Raw genomic sequence first — 21,597 nt, forward strand, 5'->3', positions numbered from 1 at the left:
CTACTCAGCTGTATAAAAAAAAAAAAAAAACACAAAAATGAAATCCTGTCTCCTGCAAAAAGACGGACGCAACTGGAAACCATTATACTGAGTGAAATAAGCCAGTCCCAAAAAGACAAGATATGTTTTCCCTGATCCGAGGTAACTACAGAGAAACTGAAATGTCATATTTTGGAGTGAAATGGACATTTTGAGATTTGATAATTATTTACAGTACTTATCTCTTCTGTTGAAGAACAGTGCTTTTCTTTCTTCATACTATTCATTGAACTCTTTTACTCAGTGTAGTTTTAACTATATAATAATTAAGTACACTGAAAATAGATTTTTGTAAAAATTTAAGAGTAGGAATATGAGAGGCAGAAGGGTTGGAGTGTGGGCAGGAGGGAAGATGGGAGGGGGGGGTATCACTATGTTCCTAAATCTGTATATATAAAATACATAACACCTGTATAACTTAAATAAAATTTTAAAATTAAATTTAAAAATGCATATATTTTAAGATTTGCCTGCACCAAAATAAATTTATCTTTTAATTCCAATTCCCTAGGAGCTTTTTAAAGTATTTTTTAAAGCGGGAGGGGGGGCTGTTTTACTGCCTAGAAGGTCCCAACAGCTGGGGCTGGGAGAGGGGGAAAAGGGGAGAAGGGGAGAGGGGGAGAGAAAATCTTCTATCTGCTGTTTTACTCCCCCAGAAAGCCCCAACAGCTGGGGCTGGGGCATGCCAAAGCCAGGAGTCAAGACCTTTGTCCAGGTCTCTCATATGGGTGCAGGGGCCCAAGAACCTGAGCCATCGCCACTGCTTTCCCAGACCATTAGCAGGGAGTTGGATTGGAGCAGCGAGGATACTAACTTGTGCCCAAATGGGATGCCAACATTACAAGTAGATAGCTCCACCTGCCATGGCACAATGCCAGCCCCACTTAAAAACTCTTAAAATTTATCTTTGTTGTCCTAATGATAATCAATATAGGGCACAGATGTGTGGCTCAGTGGTTCAGATACCCCTATCCCATACCAAACTGCCTGGTTTCAAGTCCCAGCTCCACCTCTGATTCCACCTTCCTTCTAATGCAAACCCTTGGGGACAGAAGTTGGTGATTCAAATATGTGAGTCTCCCAAATAGGAGACTTGGAGTGAGTTCTCAGCTCTTGGTTTCAACCTTGCCCAGCCCGGGCTATTTTGGGCATCCAGGGAATGAACCAGATGTCTTGATTTTTTGAATAAAGATAAATAAAAAGATTATTCATTTCTTTTCAATCAAGTTCAACAAGGTTTGTTAGTTGCCAGGATGCACAGATAAGTTCAATGCTCAATAGTAACAACTATCTCAGTCCAGATGTCTGGTTTTTACCTCTCTCTTTAATGCCCTTTTAACAAAATGAGCACATTGCTTGGCTAGTTCTCTCTGATTTTGTCCTGCTGGTAAGCCATCTTCAATTAATTTAGGAGAACAAAGAAAAGGAACAAGCACACACATATATACACATAACACTATAACTGAAACTGTAAAATGAAATATGAAATACACTTACTATACTGCATTTTTCCTTTAAAATAATTTAGATCTTAAGCAACAAAATATAGCTCACATACTTGCTTTCTGCAAGCAGCATATGATATGTTTACCAGTTTATCAACAGTGTGCGAGTAAAAGGAAAAGAAATCATAAGCCTGGAAGCAAGAAATGCATAAATGAAATTTTAAGCAAGGTAAAAACTTCTGAATGGATTTTTTTAGCTTATTAACTCATTTCTAAATTATTAATTTTATTGAACAAGCATTTACTGAATTTCACCACATGCAAAGATCCTTACTTTTGTATAGTTACCTTCTAACGTAGTAGAGGATACAGACAATACAAAAATTGTCACAAATAATCAAATTACAAACAGATGTTACAAGTAATACTGATTAAATCCAATAAAGGATTAAAAATTAATAGTTAAAAATAATTAAGACAAAGCAAGGCTGTCCGAGGAAAACTCAAAATATACGTCAAACCAATAATGGCAGGTGTCACCTGGACTGTTGTCTCTTGCTGTCATCTGCATGAGAAGTGCCATCTGCTTCCGCTCAGAGAGTGGATAACCAAAGAGAATGCTAACTGGAGTGGATTTCTTATTTCCAGCTTCCTTTTTTGTTTTCTTCTTCTCAGGTCCTTCTTTCTCTGAAATTATTAATACATATATAAGAATCTTAAACATTAAGCAATATATAAGGCAACTTTCTGATAAATGCCATACACGTATATGAGAAATATGTATAATATGAAGCTAGTACTGGATTTATATCATTATAAAAGCAATTTTCTTCCTAAATGCTTAACAAATTTTTAATTCTATTGTTTTTAGAAAATATGTGGAAATTTATTCCAGCAAAATTTGTACTGCAGTGATTTGTTCTATTAAAATTTAACTTATTCAGTAACATTTCATATATCCCCTAGTGCAGTCATCCCTTGATATTCACAGGGAATTGGTTCCAAGATGTTCTGCTTTCCCCAACCCAGATACCAAAATCCATGGATACTCAAGTCTTCGCATAAAAATTGTGTAGTGGTTTAATACAACCTATGCATATCCTCCCACATACTTTATATATCAACTCCAGATTACTATAATACCTAACACAATGTAAAACTATATACACGTTATACAGAATTTTTTTTATATATACAGTATTTTAAAAAAAGATTTATTTATTTATTTGAAAGTCAGAGTTACAGAGAGAGAGAGAGAGGCAGAGAAAGAGAAAGAGGGGGAGAGACAGAAAGAGAGAGAGAGAGAGACAGAGAGAGAGAGAGAGAGGTCTTCCATCCACTGGTTCACTCCCCAATTGGCTGGAATGGCCAGAGCTGCACGGATCCAAAGCCAGGAGCCTCATCTGGGTCTTAGCGGGTGCAGGGGCCCAAGCACTTGGGCCATCTTCTACTGCTTTCTCAGGCCATAGCAAAGCTCTGGATTGGAAGTGGAGGAGCTGGGATTTGAACCGATGCCCATATGGGATGTCATCACTGCAGGCAGCAACTTTATCCGCCATGCCATAGCACCAGCCCTTATACAGTATTGCTTAGAGGATAAAGAAAAGGAAAAAAATCTGTACATGTTCAGTACTGATGCAATCTTTTTCCAAGTATTTTCCATCCATGATTAGTTGAATCTGTGGATACAGAGCCAACTGTATCTTTGAAACTTCTCTTTCGCTACAATTTTATTCTTCTTCATTACTGCTAAGCCCGTACACCAAAACAGATTCAAATTACTTCCTTAATTCAGCAATGATTTGCACAATCTTCCATGGAGCCCAGCAGACACGTCTCATTGTACTCAATAATTACTGGAAACAAGCACCAAATCATTTTATTCTTGTCATACAATAGTTGAATATGGAATGATAGTACCTAAAGCTGTAGCTGTGGGTTGACAGAACCTTCAAAAATCTAAAACTTTGCAAGGGCTTTTTCAAGAGATCTGATTTCTCACATTTAACTATTTGGGAAAATTATTCGGCAATGCAGCCATCCCTGATTAAGTGGTAGGGAACTCAAACTGAAATGGATTCCATGAGTAAGAGATATGGATGTCTCTTTTCTTTAGGACTTCTCTGGGAATTAATGCATGTGCCTGTGCAAGCTAACACACAGGTCTGGCTATTAATCTGTTTAGGCATCTATTTTTTTAGGAAATCTTATATAAACATCTAGAACTTTCTGATCCATATTTGAGAGTACATGTAAAGAGGAGCTGCAAAATAAAGATAAAATTTAAAAATAGCAAAAATTACTGTGTGGTGATAGGGCACAGCGGGTTAAGCTGCTGCCTGCAAAGCCAGCATCTCATATGGGCATGGGTTTGAGTCTGGGCTGCTCCACTTCCAATCCAGCTCGCTGCTAATGGGCCTAGGAAGGCAGCGGAAAAGGACCCAAGTACTTGGGCCCTTGCATCCATATCAGAGATCTAGATGGAGCTCCAGGCTCCTGGATTTAGCCTAGCCCAGCCCCAGGATATTGCGGCCATTTGGGGAGTGAACCAGCAGATGGAAAATAGCTCTTTCTCCTCTCTCTCCTCTCCTCTCCTTTCTTTCTCTCTTCTCTGTCTCTCTCCCCCTCCCTCCCTCAAGACCTCTCTGTCTTTACCTCTCTCTGTAACTCTTTCAAATAAATAAATCTTTAAAAAAAAAAGCAAAAATTAGTGGGACACAGGAAAGCTTAACAGTTAGTACAATGTCTTTTACAAGCAGATATGGCCAGCAGCTAGAATATTCTAACATATACATATACTCCACTGCCCACAACGCATTCAAAATTCAATGGCATCTAATGTCCATTTTGCTGAATATTTTTGTAATACAACAAAAAAGTTTAAGACATACTTAAATCAACTTTTATTAATATTTCTAACATAATCTATCATCTTCATAGCTCTGATACCTTGTATTATCATAGTTCTTATTTTCTTATCATTAATCATTCAATATAGTATAAATCTAATCCCAGAACAATAATTAAACTGACAACACTACACTTATTACAAAGCAATAAACATGTCTGTGGCAATGTATTTATTTTCCAATACGTATATACTTTCTGCTAGAAACATTCTGTACATTTTGGTTCCTAAATACTTACTAAGATACTACAAATATTGTTATTTTAATAATTTTGTAAATATACTAAGTATATTTCTCCCCTAAAATTAAGATCCTATAAAATAGAAAGTAGAAAAGATTTTTCAATGATAGTAAAAACTAGTAACAAAAAATACCTATCCTTAAAATATTTTCTAAAATTTTGTCTTTATTTTCTTTTTAATATAATGTATAAAAAAGATGACAATAAAGTGATAGAATATATATATTTGAGTTACAAAAGAGACAAAAATTCATTATTAGAATTCCATGCTGCCAACTGATCAAATAATTATTACATTTTGGAAAGAATAAACATACAGTATATATTACTAATATTTAAAAACTCAAATAATATGCTAGCATCCAAGATTGAATCTTTTTTGAGTTACTAGAGAAATCTGAAATCCTGTTTTGCATGAGATAGGCAAAGAAGGTAGTGAACAGTACCTGGTATATGGCAGCTGGGTTAGAGACAGCCATACCAATTCTTCAAAACTGCACTATTACGTCTCAAAATAACAGCTTTTCAGTTTAAAGCAGCTAACAAGATTTTGACTATTTGGGATCTATCCTGTGATGATATGAGGAGACTTCAAAAAGTTCATGGAAAATACGTATTAAGAAAAAACATGATTTGAAAACTTTTTGCTCCAAAATAAATTTATCTTTTAATTCCATTTGCCACAAATTTTTTTAAGTCTCCTTATAAGCCACATGTTTTAAAAAGCTAGGTAGCTAAATTTCAGTAACTAAAAAATATATTTATTTATCTTAATAATGGACCAAAGCTTTTAACACAGGAGCTCACTTAGCACAGTCTACCATGGATGTGCCAGTCCACTCAGTCAGCTGAGAGATTTTAGGGCAAAAGATTAATTTAAGATTACCCAAATAAGGGGGAGGGGAGAAGAGAGAGAGAAAGGGAGAGAGGGAGAGAGTGAGAGAGAGAGACAGAGAAAGGAAATGGATCTCGTATCAATCCAACACTCTTTCAAGATTCACAGAATCTTTAAAAACACAAAGGTGTCCCAGTCTTATAATCTTGAAAATCAATGCTTCCTTTTCAGGTCCTGTCAGAATAAATAAAAAGCTTAACATTGTGAGTTCCTAATTATGTGTAGAGTATCTTGGGAAACAATTGGTTCATAAACATATCAGCCTCTCACAAATTAAAGAATACAACATTTTCCACATAGCAGTCACCATGTAAGGAATGAACCAATGGAACTACTATTCAAACACAGTGAATCCATCATGGTTGCAATGTGCACATTTAAACTCTGAGAAAAAAGTGCCATTACTCTGTGCTTCTCAAATATCTGCATAAATCTCTTAACCACTGAGTATCTTTATCTTGACTTCCTGCAATAATACTCAGATCATGGATGGCTTCATCACATACAGCTCTTTTAGGTACGCCTGGGAACTTAGGTGTCCCCGTTTAGAAAAGTATACTTAATTCCATAGCAACTGACCATAAATATGCTCCCCACTGTCAAACCTGTTAAACACAACTACTGATTTATCAGCTTAATTAACAACTTTCAGGATAATTTTAGGAATGATTATTTGAGTCTACTAGAACCCTCAGAAATTTACAAAGTAAAAAGCATATGAGAAATAGGTTTATTTCAGTTTTTAATAGCAATGTCTTATGCTGAAAAATGGACACTTAGATACTCAGACTAAAAAGTTTAGAGATAAAAATGTCATCCTACTTAAAAAAAATCAAAACACCTAACACTAATTAGTTTCTTGCCAACCACTGAAGAAAACTTTTTTTAAAAAATGACAGTATTTGGGCCGGCGCCGCGGCTCACTAGGCTAATCCTCCGCCTTGCGGCGCCGGCACACCGGGTTCTAGTCCCGGTCGGGGCACCGATCCTGTCCCGGTTGCCCCTCTTCCAGGCCAGCTCTCTGCTGTGGCCAGGGAGTGCAGTGGAGGATGGCCCAAGTCCTTGGGCCCTGCACCCCATGGGAGACCAGGAGAAGCACCTGGCTCCTGCCATCGGATCAGCGCAGTGCGCCGGCCGCAGCGCGCCTACCGCGGCGGCCATTGGAGGGTGAACCAACGGCAAAAGGAAGACCTTTCTCTCTATCTCTCTCTCACTGTCCTCTCTGCCTGTCAAAAAAAAATAAAAATAAAAATAAAAATAATAATAATAAAAATGACAGTATTTGTATATTCTCTCCTACCTAAAGCAATTAAGGATCAGTAAAATATAATAACCGGTGCCACAGTTAAACAGATTCCAGCAATTGATGGTAATGGCCTTTCTCCAAAAGCCTGAATTTTCATCCACTTACCCTTAAATTCAACCTGGGCAACAAAGTCAACAAAGACTAAAGAGCTTAATGGAAATAACTTCTAAATTTTTGTTTTTAAAAAACATCACATGACTGAAGCATAAGACGACACTACTAAAATCAGTACACTTGGTACAACTTGAAGTATTATTACAACAAAACAGACTTAGGATACCTTAGGTATCCCCTCACAGGGTTCACTGCACTGTGCTATGCCAGGGTTTAACTTTCACAATGTTTTCTACAGGAATGGTGTTCCCATATTACACTGTACAAATCTGAGCAAAGTACACAACAGTCCTGCTTACAATGTTCACACATAGCATGTGCTGGATATTATGCACTGGATATCTCAGAATAAAAACTGGAAAATTTGGGGTCATTCATGTAGCTTATTTATTCAACTGAAGACCACTATATACTGCTTTGAAAATAAGTAACAGTACAATACTTAATTGTAAATGTGACAGAAACCACTGACTAAACAGGAGGACCTGATAATCTAATTACCTGAGTATGTCCTGTAAGAAGATAAAAGTCTCTCCCCCCAATTTTCACTTGTATGTCCTGGGTCTGAATCTACAGAATGAGAAGAGACAGGAGAAAAGAAAAAGGCACACGAAGGGAAATGCAACAAACCAACATTTTTCAAAAGACTACCAATTAGTCAATGATCTTTCACTGTTTTCCCAAAAGATTAGTTTTTAAGATGAAGCCAAAAGTACATTTAAAACATAGGTTTGGCCAATACCTAAGATTTCAGTTGCTTCAACTGGAATATCTTGAAGTTGAGAAATTCAACATGCAGTTTCAATAACAGACATTACTGATGTTATTAAAACACACCATCTCTTTGGACATTATCTTTTTCCACCTCCAAAAAGATATCTGTCTTTCAAAAACTTGAATCACCCTTTTTATGAGTGCCACAACTATGCCAAACACTTTGGACTGCAGTAGCATCCTATACTGCAGATCTTCCTATAAATTATATATACTTCAAGTGTATGATTACTAGTGAAGACTTCTTTGCAGGCTAAATCAAAATAAAGTTTATCATGGAAGAATCTAAGAAGTCTGCCTAACAGTTCATGATAGAGAAATAAGAATATGAAGAATGGACTAAGCAATATGCCCAGAGTAGATGTTTTTACTTACAAAAAACATCCCATTTCAACTCACCATAATATTACTTTGATCTTCATACCCTCAATTTATTGATACATACTTTTTCCTCAGGATCATTATTTTAGACAATATTTTGATTTCAGTTAGGTATAAGTAACCAAGTGTTGGGAAAAACCAACAAAAAAACTAACCAAAGAACAACCCCCAAACACAGTATCTGAAAAATTTAAAGATAAGCCTAAAAGTTTAGTGCCTAAAAGGGAGACTGTTAATAGGGTAACATTTAGACCAATTTTAAACTGAGTAAACAGATTGAATAACAAGACTTTCAATTAATATTTCTATTTCAAAATGGAATACATTAAGTAACTACAATTCATGAAAAAATAGTGCTTGAAATTTCATATAAAAAAAGCAAAAAATTTAAAACAGCTTCCATGAGATTGTGAAGCAGAAAAAAGGGTGGTGACAATAAAGTTGTTTCAACTGGATTAAATGGATTCCTGAAAGCAGACATTATTTTAACAGATTACAAAGCCTTAATTCAGGAACTGGAGAATTTAAGCTTCCATATCCTGTACCATCACTCAATTATGTCTTCTTTCTGTCCAGGAAAACAGAACTGCTAAGGCTGGCTGGCAGAAAAGATTTAGTTTATAAAATTTCAACATGCTCTCTAACTACAACTGTAGATTCTGGGAACAGTTCATCCTGTCCCTCTTTTAGCTTTCTCATACCATATTATACAGAAATGCCAAAAGAATAAAGCAGTAAGTAAATAAATGATGCTTAAAACAGGAAACAATTATTAAAGAAAAAAATGAAGGCTATTGTATCTGTCTAGTTAAACATGCAAACTTATATGATAAACCTCTATAGAACATTACACCTATCAAACCTAAAGAAAAACATGTCCTCCTGTGTATGTTAAACAACATTCCTATACTGCGGAAGGCTTTATAATAAGGTATGATTACTTTGGAAAAACATCAAGAAATCACAGAAATGTTTAATCTTCCAACACTGTGACCCTACTCCTAGAAATAAATAATAAAGAAAGAATTTAGGGTATGACAAAAATATAACCTGCAAAGATGCTCTTAACAGCATTACTTGTATCAAAATAATTGGAAATTTAGTTTGAAGACCGAGATGCACTCATGTAGTCTCAACAGAGTTGTTCAATACACTCATGTTAAGGGATTACAGCATTCTCCTGGACACTTGTGACTAGAAAAGTATGATTTTAGGGGCTGGCGCTGTGGCGCAGGGCATTAAAGCCCCAGCCTGCAGTGCCGGCATCCCATATGGGCGTTGGGTTCAAGTTCCAGCTGCTCCACTTCCAATCCAGCACCCTGCTAATGTGACTGGGAAAACAGCAGCAGATGGCTCAACTCCTTGGGACCTTACACCCACATGGGAGACCCAGAAGAAGCTCCTGGCTTTGGATTGGCTCAGATCCAGCAGTTGCAGCCATTTGGGGAGTAGACCATCATATGGAAGACCTCTCTCTCTCTGTTTCTACCTCTCTTTGTAACTCTGTCAAATAAATAAAGCAAATCTTTAAAAAAAAAAAAAAAGACTAACAGTGTAGGTAAAGACTTTAATGATTATTAAAGATGACCAAAGTTATCAGTTATGATTACTACACACTTTGTATAATGGCAGACATTATAAGTTGCCTACTCAATTTTCATTCTTACCAGGAACAACTCAATTTTTATCTTAATGACAATAAATCCAGCTAAAATTATCTGACTTTTCAGGCTCCACTGCAAATACAAAAGCCTAACCAGTGATCTAAACAGAAGATACTAGGGAGACTTTCTTCTATAAAAAGGTCAACTTTCACTGGGAGAAAGATACTTTTGTGTCTGGTCTTTTCTCTTTCTACTTCTGGTGATTATAAGGTAAAATGTTTAAGGACAAACATTTTAAGCTAAAGGTAGCAGTACGTATAAGCTAAAGGTAGCAGAACAAAATTGAAAAAAAAAAAAAAAAAAAGGCCAGTGCCGCGGCTCAAAAGGCTAATCCTCCGCCTTGCGGCGCCAGCACACCCGGTTCTAGTCCCGGTCGGGGCGCAGGATTCTGTCCTGGTTGCCCCTCTTCCAGGCCAGCTCTCTGCTTTGGCCCGGGAGTGCAGTGGAGGATGGTCCAAGTGCTTGGGTCCTGCACCCCATGGGAAACCAGGAGAAGCACCTGGCTCCTGGCTTCGGATCAGCGTGGTGCGCCGGCCGCAGCATGCCGGCCGCGGCGGCCATTGGAGGGTGAACCAACGGCAAAGGAAGACCTTTCTCTCTGTCTCTCTCTCACTGTCCACTCTGCCTGTCAAAACAACAACAACAACAAGGTCGGCGCCGCAGCTCACTAGGCTAATCCTCCGCCTTGTGGCGCCAGCACACCGGGTTCTAGTCCCGGTCGGGGCACTGGATTCTGTCCCGGTTGCCCCTCTTCCAGGCCAGCTCTCTGCTGTGGCCAGGGAGTGCAGTGGAGGATGGCCCAAGTGCTTGGGTCCTGCACCCCATGGGAGACCAGGAGAAGCACCTGGCTCCTGCCATCTGATCAGCACGGTGCGCTGGCCGCAGCGCGCCAGCCGCAGTGGCCATTGGGGGGTGAACCAAAGGCAAAAGGAAGACCTTTCTCTCTGTCTCTCTCTCTCACTGTCCACTCTGCCTGTCAAAAAAAAAAACAAAAAAAAAACAACAACAGTGTCTGATGGCATTATTTAGCTTCAACACCAATGCTGGACTACCTATGCCTGGCATTGTTATTATTAAAATTTTTTAAATTCTTACTATTTACAATTTTTATACCAGTGTTATTTTGTTATAACTAATTGATGTATCACACACTGAATTACATATGATGTCATTTAAAGATCACAGTTGTCTAAAATCAGTATTTTATATATTTACAGATGAGGATATTGGGACTTATAAAGAATTCAAATATCTGGCTAGGGCTTACAGGGGGCTGAGTAGGGACTCACTAGCCACTCTAAAAAACCTTTCATAATAAACATTGCTATGATTTACTTCCACTTAAACTACATTAACTTACCCTGTCAGGATTTTAGACTAGGAGACATGAAAGTAAAATGAAAAATGACAAAGCAAAACTGATGTAACAGAATACCAAATGTCTTATAGATAAGTAGTTGCAATAGGTTCAATGAGTCACTGTATATATTGGCTTCTCAATATGTCATGAGATAAAATTTACAGGAATTCTCTGACAGGGTAAGACAATATGGGATAAACACTGGAATGATATAAGCAGACAGGATGGCAAAATGTTGAAATAAAGTAATTTAGAATGAACAATGTACAATGAGGACCCACAGGAATGACTTCAAATTATGCTGTATTACCATCTCTAACTTTATTGGTCTAGTCAAGTGTTTACTTTTTAGGATGTTATCTTTTAGAAAAGTAGTAACTGATGTAAAACTTACATCATACTAAGGTCTTGTAAAATGAAGAGTAAGAAGCCCTAATTCATTTGATGGCATTACTGGTGATTTTGGGACTAGTGGGTCTTCCTTGGACAATGATATGAATAGCTACTGAAAAAAAAAAATGACTTTGTTGTATAGAAGTAACATACAAAAAAATCTTCAAAAAGTTCAAAGAAAATATGTATTATGAAAAAATTATGCACAGATTTAAAAAAATGTTTTGCACTAAAATAAATTTTATCTTTACTTAAAAATTTTAAATCTTAAAATTTATTTTTATTTACACAGAGAAAGATTCTCCATTTGTTGATTCACTCCCCAAATACCTGCAAACAGCTGGGGCTGAAACAGGCCAAAGCCAAGAGCCTGGAACTCATCTGAGCCTCCCAACTGGGTGGCTGGGACTCAAGACTTGAGCCATCAATAGGGTGGCAACATTAATAGGAAGCTGGAATAAGAAGTGAAGGCAAGACTTGAAGCCAGGTACTCTAATATAGGATGTGAGTGTCCTAAAGAGTGTCCAAACCACTGTGCTAAACACCCACTCCTAAACTTTATCTTTTAATTCCATTTTTCATGAACTTTTTGAAGTATCCACATCTGTCCTTTATTCTAAAAATCAAAGCCACACATAAAGTAGAAAGAATAAAGTTACTAATATTCCAAAACCTCAAAATGAAGTGTTACTTTCTGGTGAGCATTATTCAAAGCATCTGTCTAAATAATTGTAAAGATGGCCGGCGCTGCGGCTCACTAGGCTAATCCTCAGCCTGTCGCGCCAGCACCCCGGGTTCTAGTCCCGGTTGGGGCGCCGGATTCTATCCCGGTTGCTCCTTTTCCAGGCCAGCTCTCTGCTGTGGCCCAGGAGTGCAGTGGAGGATGGCCCAAGTGCTTGGGCCCTGCACTCGCATGGGAGACCAGGAGAAGCACCTGGCTCCTGGCTTTGGATCGGCGCAGTGCGCTGGCCGTAGCAGCCACTTGGGGGTGAACCAACGGAAAAGGAAGACCTTTCTCTCTGTCTCTCTCTCTCTCTCTTACTAACTCTGTCAAAAAAAAAAAAAAAAAAAAAATTTGTAAAGACAAATGAGGAGCCGGCGCTGTGGCACAGTGGGTAAAGCAGCCGCCTGCAGTGTCAGCATCCCATATGGGTGCAGAGTGGAGTCCCAGCTGCTCCATTTCTGATCCAGCTCTCTGCTATGGTCTGGGAGAGCAGTAGAAGATGGCCCAAGCCCTTAGGCCCCTACATCTTTGTGGGAGACCCAGAAGCTGCTCCTGGCTTCAGATTGGCGCAGCTCTACTGTTGCGACCAATGCAACCAATTGGGGAGTAGTGGATGGAAGGCCTCTCTTTTCTGCTTCTGCCTCTCTGTAAATCTGCCTTTTAAATAAATAAAGAAATCTTTGGGGGGAAAAAAAAAACTACACCATTTCAGAATATACAGTATCAGCTAACCTCTTTCTATGAGAGGAAGATGGAGTGACACTGTTAAGGCTTGCTTCATAGTCCCCATTCCTTGTTTTCTTTTACTGAGTCAGAGTTTGTAACATTCATATTTTGTTCTGAACTCAAAATACATCTTCCAGGTTTAGGCTTAATTCTGACAGTGAAATAGCTGCTTATATTGAAATAGCCACATTTTATCTTTCCAAATATTTTTATCTTTCCAAATATGCATTGTATCATGTGTGTACAGATACACATATAAATCATATTTAATACAATCAAATAATACTATTACTTCATAACCTAATTTTTCACTTCTAATATCTTGAACATCTGTCTACATCATGTATTCTTTTTTTTTTTTTACAGATTTATTTATTTATTTAAAAAGTAGAGGTAGAGAGAGAGGCAGAGAATGAGAGAAATCTTTCATCTGCCAGTTCACTCTCCAGATGGCTGCAGGTCAGGGCTGGGCCAGGCCAAAGCTAGGAGCCAGGAATTTCTTCTGGGTCTCCCACAGAGGCTCAGGGGTCCCGACCACTCAGACCATCTTCTGTTGTTTTTCCCAAGCACATTAGCAGGGAGCTGGATTGGAAATGGAGCAGCTGGGACTTGAACCAGCACCTATATGGGAGGCCAGTGCTGCAGGTGGTAGCTTAACCTGTTGTGCCACAGTACCAGTTCCACATCATGTATTCTTCTACAATGTTATTTTTAATAGTGAAAACTACATTTCTTCACTGGATTAATCATTATTTAACAAATCCTATAAAGCTGAGATATTCTTAAAGACTGATTTTTTATTTTTTTTATTTTTTATTTTTTTTTACAGGCAGAGTGGATAGTGAGAGAGAGAGACAGAGAGAAAGGTCTTCCTTTGCCGTTGGTTCACCCTCCAATGGCCGCCGCGGTAGGCGCGCTGCGGCCAGCGCACCGCGCTGATCCGATGGCAGGAGCCAGGTGCTTATCCTGGTCTCCCATGGGGTGCAGGGCCCAAGGACTTGGGCCATCCTCCACTGCACTCCCTGGCCACAGCAGAGAGCTGGCCTGGAAGAGGGGCAACCGGGACAGGATCAGTGCCCCGACCGGGACTAGAACCCAGTGTGCCGGCGCCGCAAGGCGGAGGATTAGCCTAGTGAGCCGCAGCGCCGGCCAAGACTGATTTTTGTTCTCATTATTTACACAGTATAAATACCAAAAAAGAAATTAGTCAAATGTTAAGAAACTTGTTTTTTGATAAATGTTTTTATATTTACCTCCAACAAGGTATTCTTTTAATTTATAGCAATTAAAGCAGGTTCGTATTTGCAACCTAGGACCACTAGGTATGATATAGACTAATTTTGTCAGTCATTATAACTGTATCTATTGATTACCATTGATTTTCTGTAGATATTTCTTTGCCAATTGTGTTTGTAACTTCATTGTTGTAAGCTCCCATTTGTACATTTTGTTCATATTGCCATTCTTGTATATTTTCACATCTAAGAGACTGTTAAATACTTTGTATATTTAAGTGTTACTGTATATTTTTTAAATATTTGCTCTCTAAATATTTACCTTTACTGTTTCAACTAATAGCTTAAAACACAGTACATTACATAAGATCAGTGTACAATACAGAGTTCAATGCTTTCATATGTAGAATATTGTTTAATAGCATATTGGGTTCTATTTTATTTTTTAAAATTATAAAAAGTAAAAGAAAGCCAGATCATAAATATTATGTTTTGCTTTGGACACAGGGAAATTCTTATTAATGTCCTGGTTATGTGTGGTGTGTAAAACTCTCTTGCTCTGGCTAGTGCCGTGGCTCAATAGGTTAATCCTCCGCCTGCTGTACCGGCACACCGGGTTCTAGTCCCGGTCGGGGCGCTGGATTCTGTCCCGGTCGCTCCTCTTCCTGTCCAGCTCTCTGCTGAGGCACAGGAAGGCAGTGGAGGATGGCCCAGGTCCTTGGGCCCAGCACCCACATGGGAGACCAGGAGAAGCACCTGGCTCCTGGCTTCGGATCACGCAGTGTGCTGGCCGCAGCGGCCATTGGAGGGTGAACCAACGGTAAAGGAAGACCTTTCTCTCTGTCTCTCTCTCACTGTCCACTCTGCCTGTCAAAAAAAAAAAAAAAAAAAAAAAAAAAAAAACCTCTCTTGCTCTATTATTTAGTAAAATTTATAAATTCAGCCTACCAAAATTACAAATAAAAAGGCACTTCAAAAAGTTCATGGAAAAATAGAAAAGCTTATTTTGGCACAAAAATTTTGAAATTTATGCAATTTTTTAATAATACATATATTCAATGAACTTTCTGAAAATTTCTATATATAATTTCCCTCATATTTTAAATCCATCAAAATTTTGTGGCCGGCGCTGTGGCTTAACAGGCTAATCCTCTGCCTTGCGGTGCCGGCACACCAGGTTCTAGTCCCGGTTGGGGCACTGCATTCTATCCCGGTTGCCCCTCTCTGCTCTCTGCTATGGCCCGGGAAGGCAGTGGAGGATGGCCCAAGTCCTTGGGCCCTGCACCCACATGGGAGACCAGGAGAAGTACCTGGCTCCTGGCTTCGGATCAGCGGGATGTGCCGGCCGCAGCGGCCACTGGAGGGTGAACCAACAGCAAAAAGGAAGACCTTTCTCTCTGTCTCTCTCTCTCTCACTATCCACTCTGCCTGTCAAAAAAAAAAAATTTTTTTTTTTTGTTTGATGATGGCATGTGACTCTTCTACAAGGAAAAGTTTATTATAAAACATTTCTTAAAATAATTTTTTAAAAGATTTTATGTATTTATTTGAGAGGCAGAGTTACAGACAGAGAGGGAAAGAGAGAGAAAGGTCTTCCATCTGCTGGTTCACTCCCCAAATTGATGCAATGTCTGGATCTGAAGCCAGGAGCCAGGAGCTTCTTCCGGGTCTCCCAGGTGGGTGCAGGGACCCAAGCACTTGGGCCGTCTTTCACTGCTTTCCTAGGCCATAAGCAGAGAGCGGTTCTGAAGAGCAGCAGCTGGGACAAGAACCCGTGCCCCTATGGGATGTTGGCACTGCAGGTAGAGACTTAGTCTACCAAGCCACAGCACCAGCCCCTATAAACCTGTCTTAAAGGGAGAAAAGCTGGGATCACTTCAGTAGGTCTTGACCTGCTTATGACACTGACATCCCGTATCTGAATGCCAGTTAGTGTCCTGGCTGCCCTGCTTCCGATTCAAATCCCTGTTAATGTGCCTAAGAAGGTAAATGAAAATGGTTCAAGTACTTGGGTCCCTGTCACCTATGTAGGAGACCTAGATAGAGTTCTGATCCTGACTCTGGACTGGTCCAGCTCAGGTGGTTGTGGCCATTTATGGAGTGAACTAGTGGATGGAAGATCTCTATGTCTCTCTGCCTCTCAAACAAATCAATAAGTCTTAAAAAAAAAAGGGGGGGGGGCGGGACTTCAACATCCCATTAAATTCACATAGAGAAAAAAATGTAGTAGGGTAAATACATAATGCAATTATTAAAATATAAATTAGGTTATGCCTAACATTCACATCTTCCTAAATAATATTTTCTCTTTAATTTCACACTAAATAAAAGACTAACAATTCATCTAATTACAAAGACTTGTGGGAAGGAAATTTATTCCCATTTTGAAACTTTATTTATTCCTAAAAAAAAAGCTAGCAGTTTGAATTTTTCAGAATTCCTTCTTAAACCTGTTACAAATATCCCTATTATTAGAAAATAAAACCTGGGTAATGTAAATAATATAAAAATGAGTAGCAAAGTGACTTAAAAAGAGAAGGGATGAGTGTATCATAATATGCTATCTGTGTAATAACAAAGTCTATGTTGTAAGTACTGTATCATTAGTCAATTTAATCATGTGAACATCACAGGGTATATTTATACAAACAAGTGGCTGTAAAATCAGTAGCTGATATAATTTTATAGAATCATTGTCATATAGTGCTGACCAAAATGGGGGCTGACATTGTGGTACAGTGGGTTAAGCAGCCACCTTCCAGGCCGGCATTCCATATGAGTGCTAGTTTAAGTCCTGGCTGCTCCACTTGCAATCCAGCAACTTGCCTATATACCTCAGAAAGCAGCAGAAAATGGCCCAAGTACTTGGGGCCCAAGTACATGGGAGACCTGGATGGAGGTCCAGGATCCTGGTTTTGGTTTGATTCAGTCATGGCCATTGTAGCCAGTTAGGGAGTGAACCAGTGGGTGGAAGAGAGATTTCTTTTTCTCCTCTTAACTCTTCACTTTCAAATAAATAAATAAATCTTAAACAAACAAACCTGGACCAAAATGGTATGTGGCATACAACTAAGCCACCTTCTTGTCAGCTAAGCAACACAGTACTAGTTTGAGCTTCTCAATTACGAGTACAGTCATGCTTCAGAAAAAGGACTCAATCTCTGGAAGAAATCAGTGTACTTAAAATGAACAAAACACATAATTCCTTTATCACTGCAATACAGATTTAAAAATGTCGTGAATATTTAAGAACAATTTAATTCAAGCTGAGAAAAAACAAAAAAAAACACACAAAAAGATATGACTCAAGATGTAGAATCAAGATCATTTCTGTACTGATGCTTAAAATGGCTAGAAAGAGGCAAGCATTTAGCCTATAAAGATTCATGTCACTTATCAGAATTTATGGGTTTGATTCCCAGCTCTAACTCCTAACTCCTGCTTCCTGCTAATGGGAACCAAGGAAGGAAGTGATGATGGCTCCAGTAATTGGGTTACTGCCACTCACATCGGAGACCTGGATTGTGTTCCTGGCTCCCAGCTGTTATGAGCATTTGGGGAATGAATCAGCATCTGGAAGCTCCATCTGCTTCTCAAAAAAAAAAAAAAAAAAAAAAAAAAAAAAAAGCGGGAAGATATAAGAAAGACCATCTCTGTACACAAACTCAAAATGGAATATTGGGGCTGGCACTGTGGTGCAGCGGGTTAACACCCTGGCCTGCAGTGCTGGCATCCCGTATGGGTACCAGGTGCCGGTTCGAGTCCCAGCTGCTCCACTTCCAATCCAGCTCTCTGCTATGGCCTGGGAAAGCAGTAGAAGATGGCCCAAGTCCTTGGACCCCTGCACCTGTGTGGGAGACCCGAGGAAGCTCCTGGCTCCTTGCTTCAGACTGGCACAGCTCCGGCTGTTGTGGCCAATTAGGGAGTGAACCATCAGATGGAAGACCTCTCTCTCTGCCTCTCCTTCTCTGTGTAATGCTGACTTTCAAATAAAATAAATAAATCTTTTAAAAAAACAAAATGGAATATTAATTTTCTGTGAATAAAGTAAAATATTGTTAGTTCATTACTAATATTTCATAGAAGGAATGAAACTATAACAAATACATAACAAACTTTTAGGTTTATATTAGTTTTAAGAAGTGATTAGCTCAAGGCTAAAGCACAACCTAGTAATTTATTAGATGGCAGTAGTAAGATTCTCATCTGTTATGAATAATTGGGGTTCACGGATCTTCACCAATAATTTCTAGTAATGTAAGAGTTTTTTTTTTTTTTTTGACAGGCAGAGTGGACAGTGAGAGAGAGACAGAGAGAAAGGTCTTCTTCCTTTGCCGTTGGTTCACCCTCCAATGGCCGCCGCGGCTGGTGCACTGCGGCTGGCGCACCGCGCTGATCCAATGGCAAGGAGCCAGGTGCTTTTCCTGGTCTCCCATGGGGTGCAGGACCCAAGCACTTGGGCCATCCTCCACTGCACTCCCGGGCCACAGCTGAGAGCTGGCCTGGAAGAGGGGCAACCGGGACAGAATCCGGTGCCCCGACTGGGACTAGAATCCGGTGTGCCGGCGCCGCTAGGCGGAGGATTAGCCTATTGAGCCGCGGTGCCGGCCGTAATGTAAGAGTTTTGAGAAACTAAATTACTATCAATAGCACTTAGGTAGTCAGCCTGAATTTTTTTAGCGTGGTACATATTTCTAGACATAAAATTTACAACCTTCATTGGTATGTCCAGTATGTCTACAAAAACTCAACAACTTTTGCTCCCTTATCATCGAGTAAAATTTTCATCATTAGAGTGCTCCCCCAAAAATTTAAGTTCTGAAATCAGGTTTGTAATAAACACTGAGAGAGAAAGGAATAAACGTACCGCTTTTTATCTCTGTTTAGAAATCACATTTATATGATAACAGATGAATGTCTGTCCCAAAATGATAAATTTGAAATACAAATATTTCTCTATGAACTGGGGTGTCAAGCAGAGTGGTACAGGTGAAAAGAAAACCACAATAAGCAAATGATTAAGATTTTTAACAGAAAACAACAAATCACTCTACCTGTGTCTGAATCTCGTTCTTCATTTCTTGATGGGCTAATAGTAAAAGGAAGTTTACGTTTCATGGATGATTTCTCTTTCATCTCCTTGCTCACATCACTTCGGTCAATTTTTGGAGTTTTGTTATAAGATGCAATCTTGTCTTTACTCTATTAGGAAATCAAATATAAATAAGTTACACCAATATTTGTCAAGTAACATCTTTATTAAGAACAATGTCAAACATACACAAAATAGAGAGAGGAATTACAAATCACCATTGTATTCCATGTACTCAAGACTCAGCTTCAACAATTAGAACATTGTTTTCTATCTTCTTTCATAAGCCTCTTTTACTTAGTAACAGAATTTTAAAATAAAACATAACAGCATTTTAAAATAAAACAAAATATCTTAAGTATAACAATCATATATCTAAATATAATCTAGAGGTATCAAAACGAATATATAAATCTCAAAAAGAAATTCTGGATTGAACTAAACACATTTATATTGTATTTTAAAAAATACAGTGGCCGGCGCTGTGGCTCAACAGGCTAATCCTCCGCCTAGCGGTGCCGGCACACCAGGTTCTAGTCCCAGTCGGGGCACCGGATTCTGTCCCGGTTGCCCCTCTTCCAGGCCAGCTCTCAGCTGTGGCCCGGGAGTGCAGTGGAGGATGGCCTAAGTGCTTGGGCCCTGAACCCCATGGGAGACCAGGAGAAGCACCTGGCTCCTGCCTTCGGATCAGTGCGGTGCGCCGGCTGCGGTGGCCATTGGAGGGTGAACCAATGGCAAAGGAAGACCTTTCTCTCTGTCTCTCTCACTGTCCACTCTGCCTGTCAAAAATAAAAAATAAATAAATAAATACAGTGGTCTCTCTATCGACAGGTTCTGCATTTATGGATTCAACCATTTGCAAACTGAAGGTATTTGGAAAAGAAAATTGTGTCTGTACTAAATATGTACAGATTTTTTTCTTGGCATTATTCCCTAATCAACAAAGTATTTACACAGCATTTATACTGTAGTAGTAAATTTTAAGTAGTCTAGAAAGAATTAAAGTATACAAAAGCATAAAGATGTGTTATATGCAAATACTACACCATTTTACATAGACTTAGATTGTAGTATTATTGGAGGCCTTGAAACTAATCTCCTGAGGATACTGAGGGATGACTGTACAATTATTTGTATCATTAGGGCAAATGGTCTCTGAAATAGCAGTATCAGCATAATCTGAGGACTCGAGAGAAATGCAAATTCTTGGGCTCCATTTCAGAACTTTGGAGATGAAGTCCAGTGTCCTCGTCTAACTGTCTTTCTGGGTGATTCTGAGGCATGCCTAAGTCTGAGAAGCATTACTCTTTATAAATATGGAGGAAAATTCATACAGATCATTGGAACCAAAGGGTAACCAATCCAGTTCAGCAAAAGATTACAACTTGAGGGCCCACGTTGTGGCACAGTGGGTTAAGCTGCCGCCTGCTACACTGGCACCCCATATGGGCACCGGTTCAAGTCCCAGCTGCTCTACTTCCACTCCAGCTCCCTGCTAATGTGCCTAGCTAGGAAAGCAGTGAAAGATGGCCCAAGTCCTTGGGCCCCTGCCACCCACATGGGAGACCTGGAGGAAGTCCTGGCTCCAGACCGGCCCTACTCCAGCAGTTATGGCCCTTCTGGGGAGTGACCATTAGATGAAAGATCTTTCTCTGTCTCTCCCTCTCCCTTGTAAACTCTGCTTTTCAAATAAATAAATCTTTAAAGAGAGAGAAATATTACAATCACATTTCTTAAATCAGAGAAACTTTTCTAATTCAATAATAAAAAGATATGTGAAATAAAAATATTATTCTTAGGTAAGAAGTTAGCCTATGTGTATGAGAGGGGCCCAAGGAAAACAAAGCACCTGTGGAAAGGAGTGAAGCAGCCCAGTATTTTACACTACAAAGTCCTGTCAATACCTCAGTAACTTTATAGGTGATACCAGCCTTCTTCCCAAGGAAAGCACCCTAGGAGAATCCTCTCTGCCTGAGCTAAGTGGACTACCCAGTCTTATATTATTGGGCAATAAAACCTTGGGAGATTAGGCAATTAAAACCTTGGGAGAATTTTACCTATTTCACACCCAACAAATCCTTTATTCAAAAGGGGGTGGGGAGAAGAGAAACTGGGAAGAAATGGACCCCATTCCCTTTTGTAAGTCCCAGTCTGAATACAGACTGTGCTCTCTGCCTTTTCCTAAGATACCCACCTGGCCTGCAGGTGTATTCTATTCTTTCTATTGAACTATGCAATCTTGCTCATTCCAGTCTAATGGCTGGGCACTCTCACTCAGATTCTGTTCACAGATGCCCTA

General features: G+C 39.2%; 1 protein-coding gene across 5 annotated transcripts in view; it reads right to left on the reverse strand.

The window, feature by feature from the left end:
• Positions 1-21,597, reverse strand: part of ANKRD12 (ankyrin repeat domain 12) — a 145,820-nt gene that overhangs the window by 82,973 nt on the left and 41,250 nt on the right. For 3 of the 5 annotated variants that reach the window (XM_062201365.1, XM_062201367.1, XM_062201366.1), the window contains exons 3-5: positions 19,261-19,408; positions 7,451-7,519; positions 2,025-2,171 (exon numbers count right to left, since the gene is read on the reverse strand). In XM_062201365.1, the coding sequence (XP_062057349.1) occupies positions 2,025-2,171; positions 7,451-7,519; positions 19,261-19,408 (364 nt within the window). The remainder of the gene's footprint in view (positions 1-2,024; positions 2,172-7,450; positions 7,520-19,260; positions 19,409-21,597) is intronic. The other 2 variants (XM_062201368.1, XM_062201369.1) reach the window with 2 other exon arrangements.

Source organism: Lepus europaeus, chromosome 9, assembly GCF_033115175.1.
Source record: "Lepus europaeus isolate LE1 chromosome 9, mLepTim1.pri, whole genome shotgun sequence".
NCBI lineage: Eukaryota > Metazoa > Chordata > Mammalia > Lagomorpha > Leporidae > Lepus > Lepus europaeus.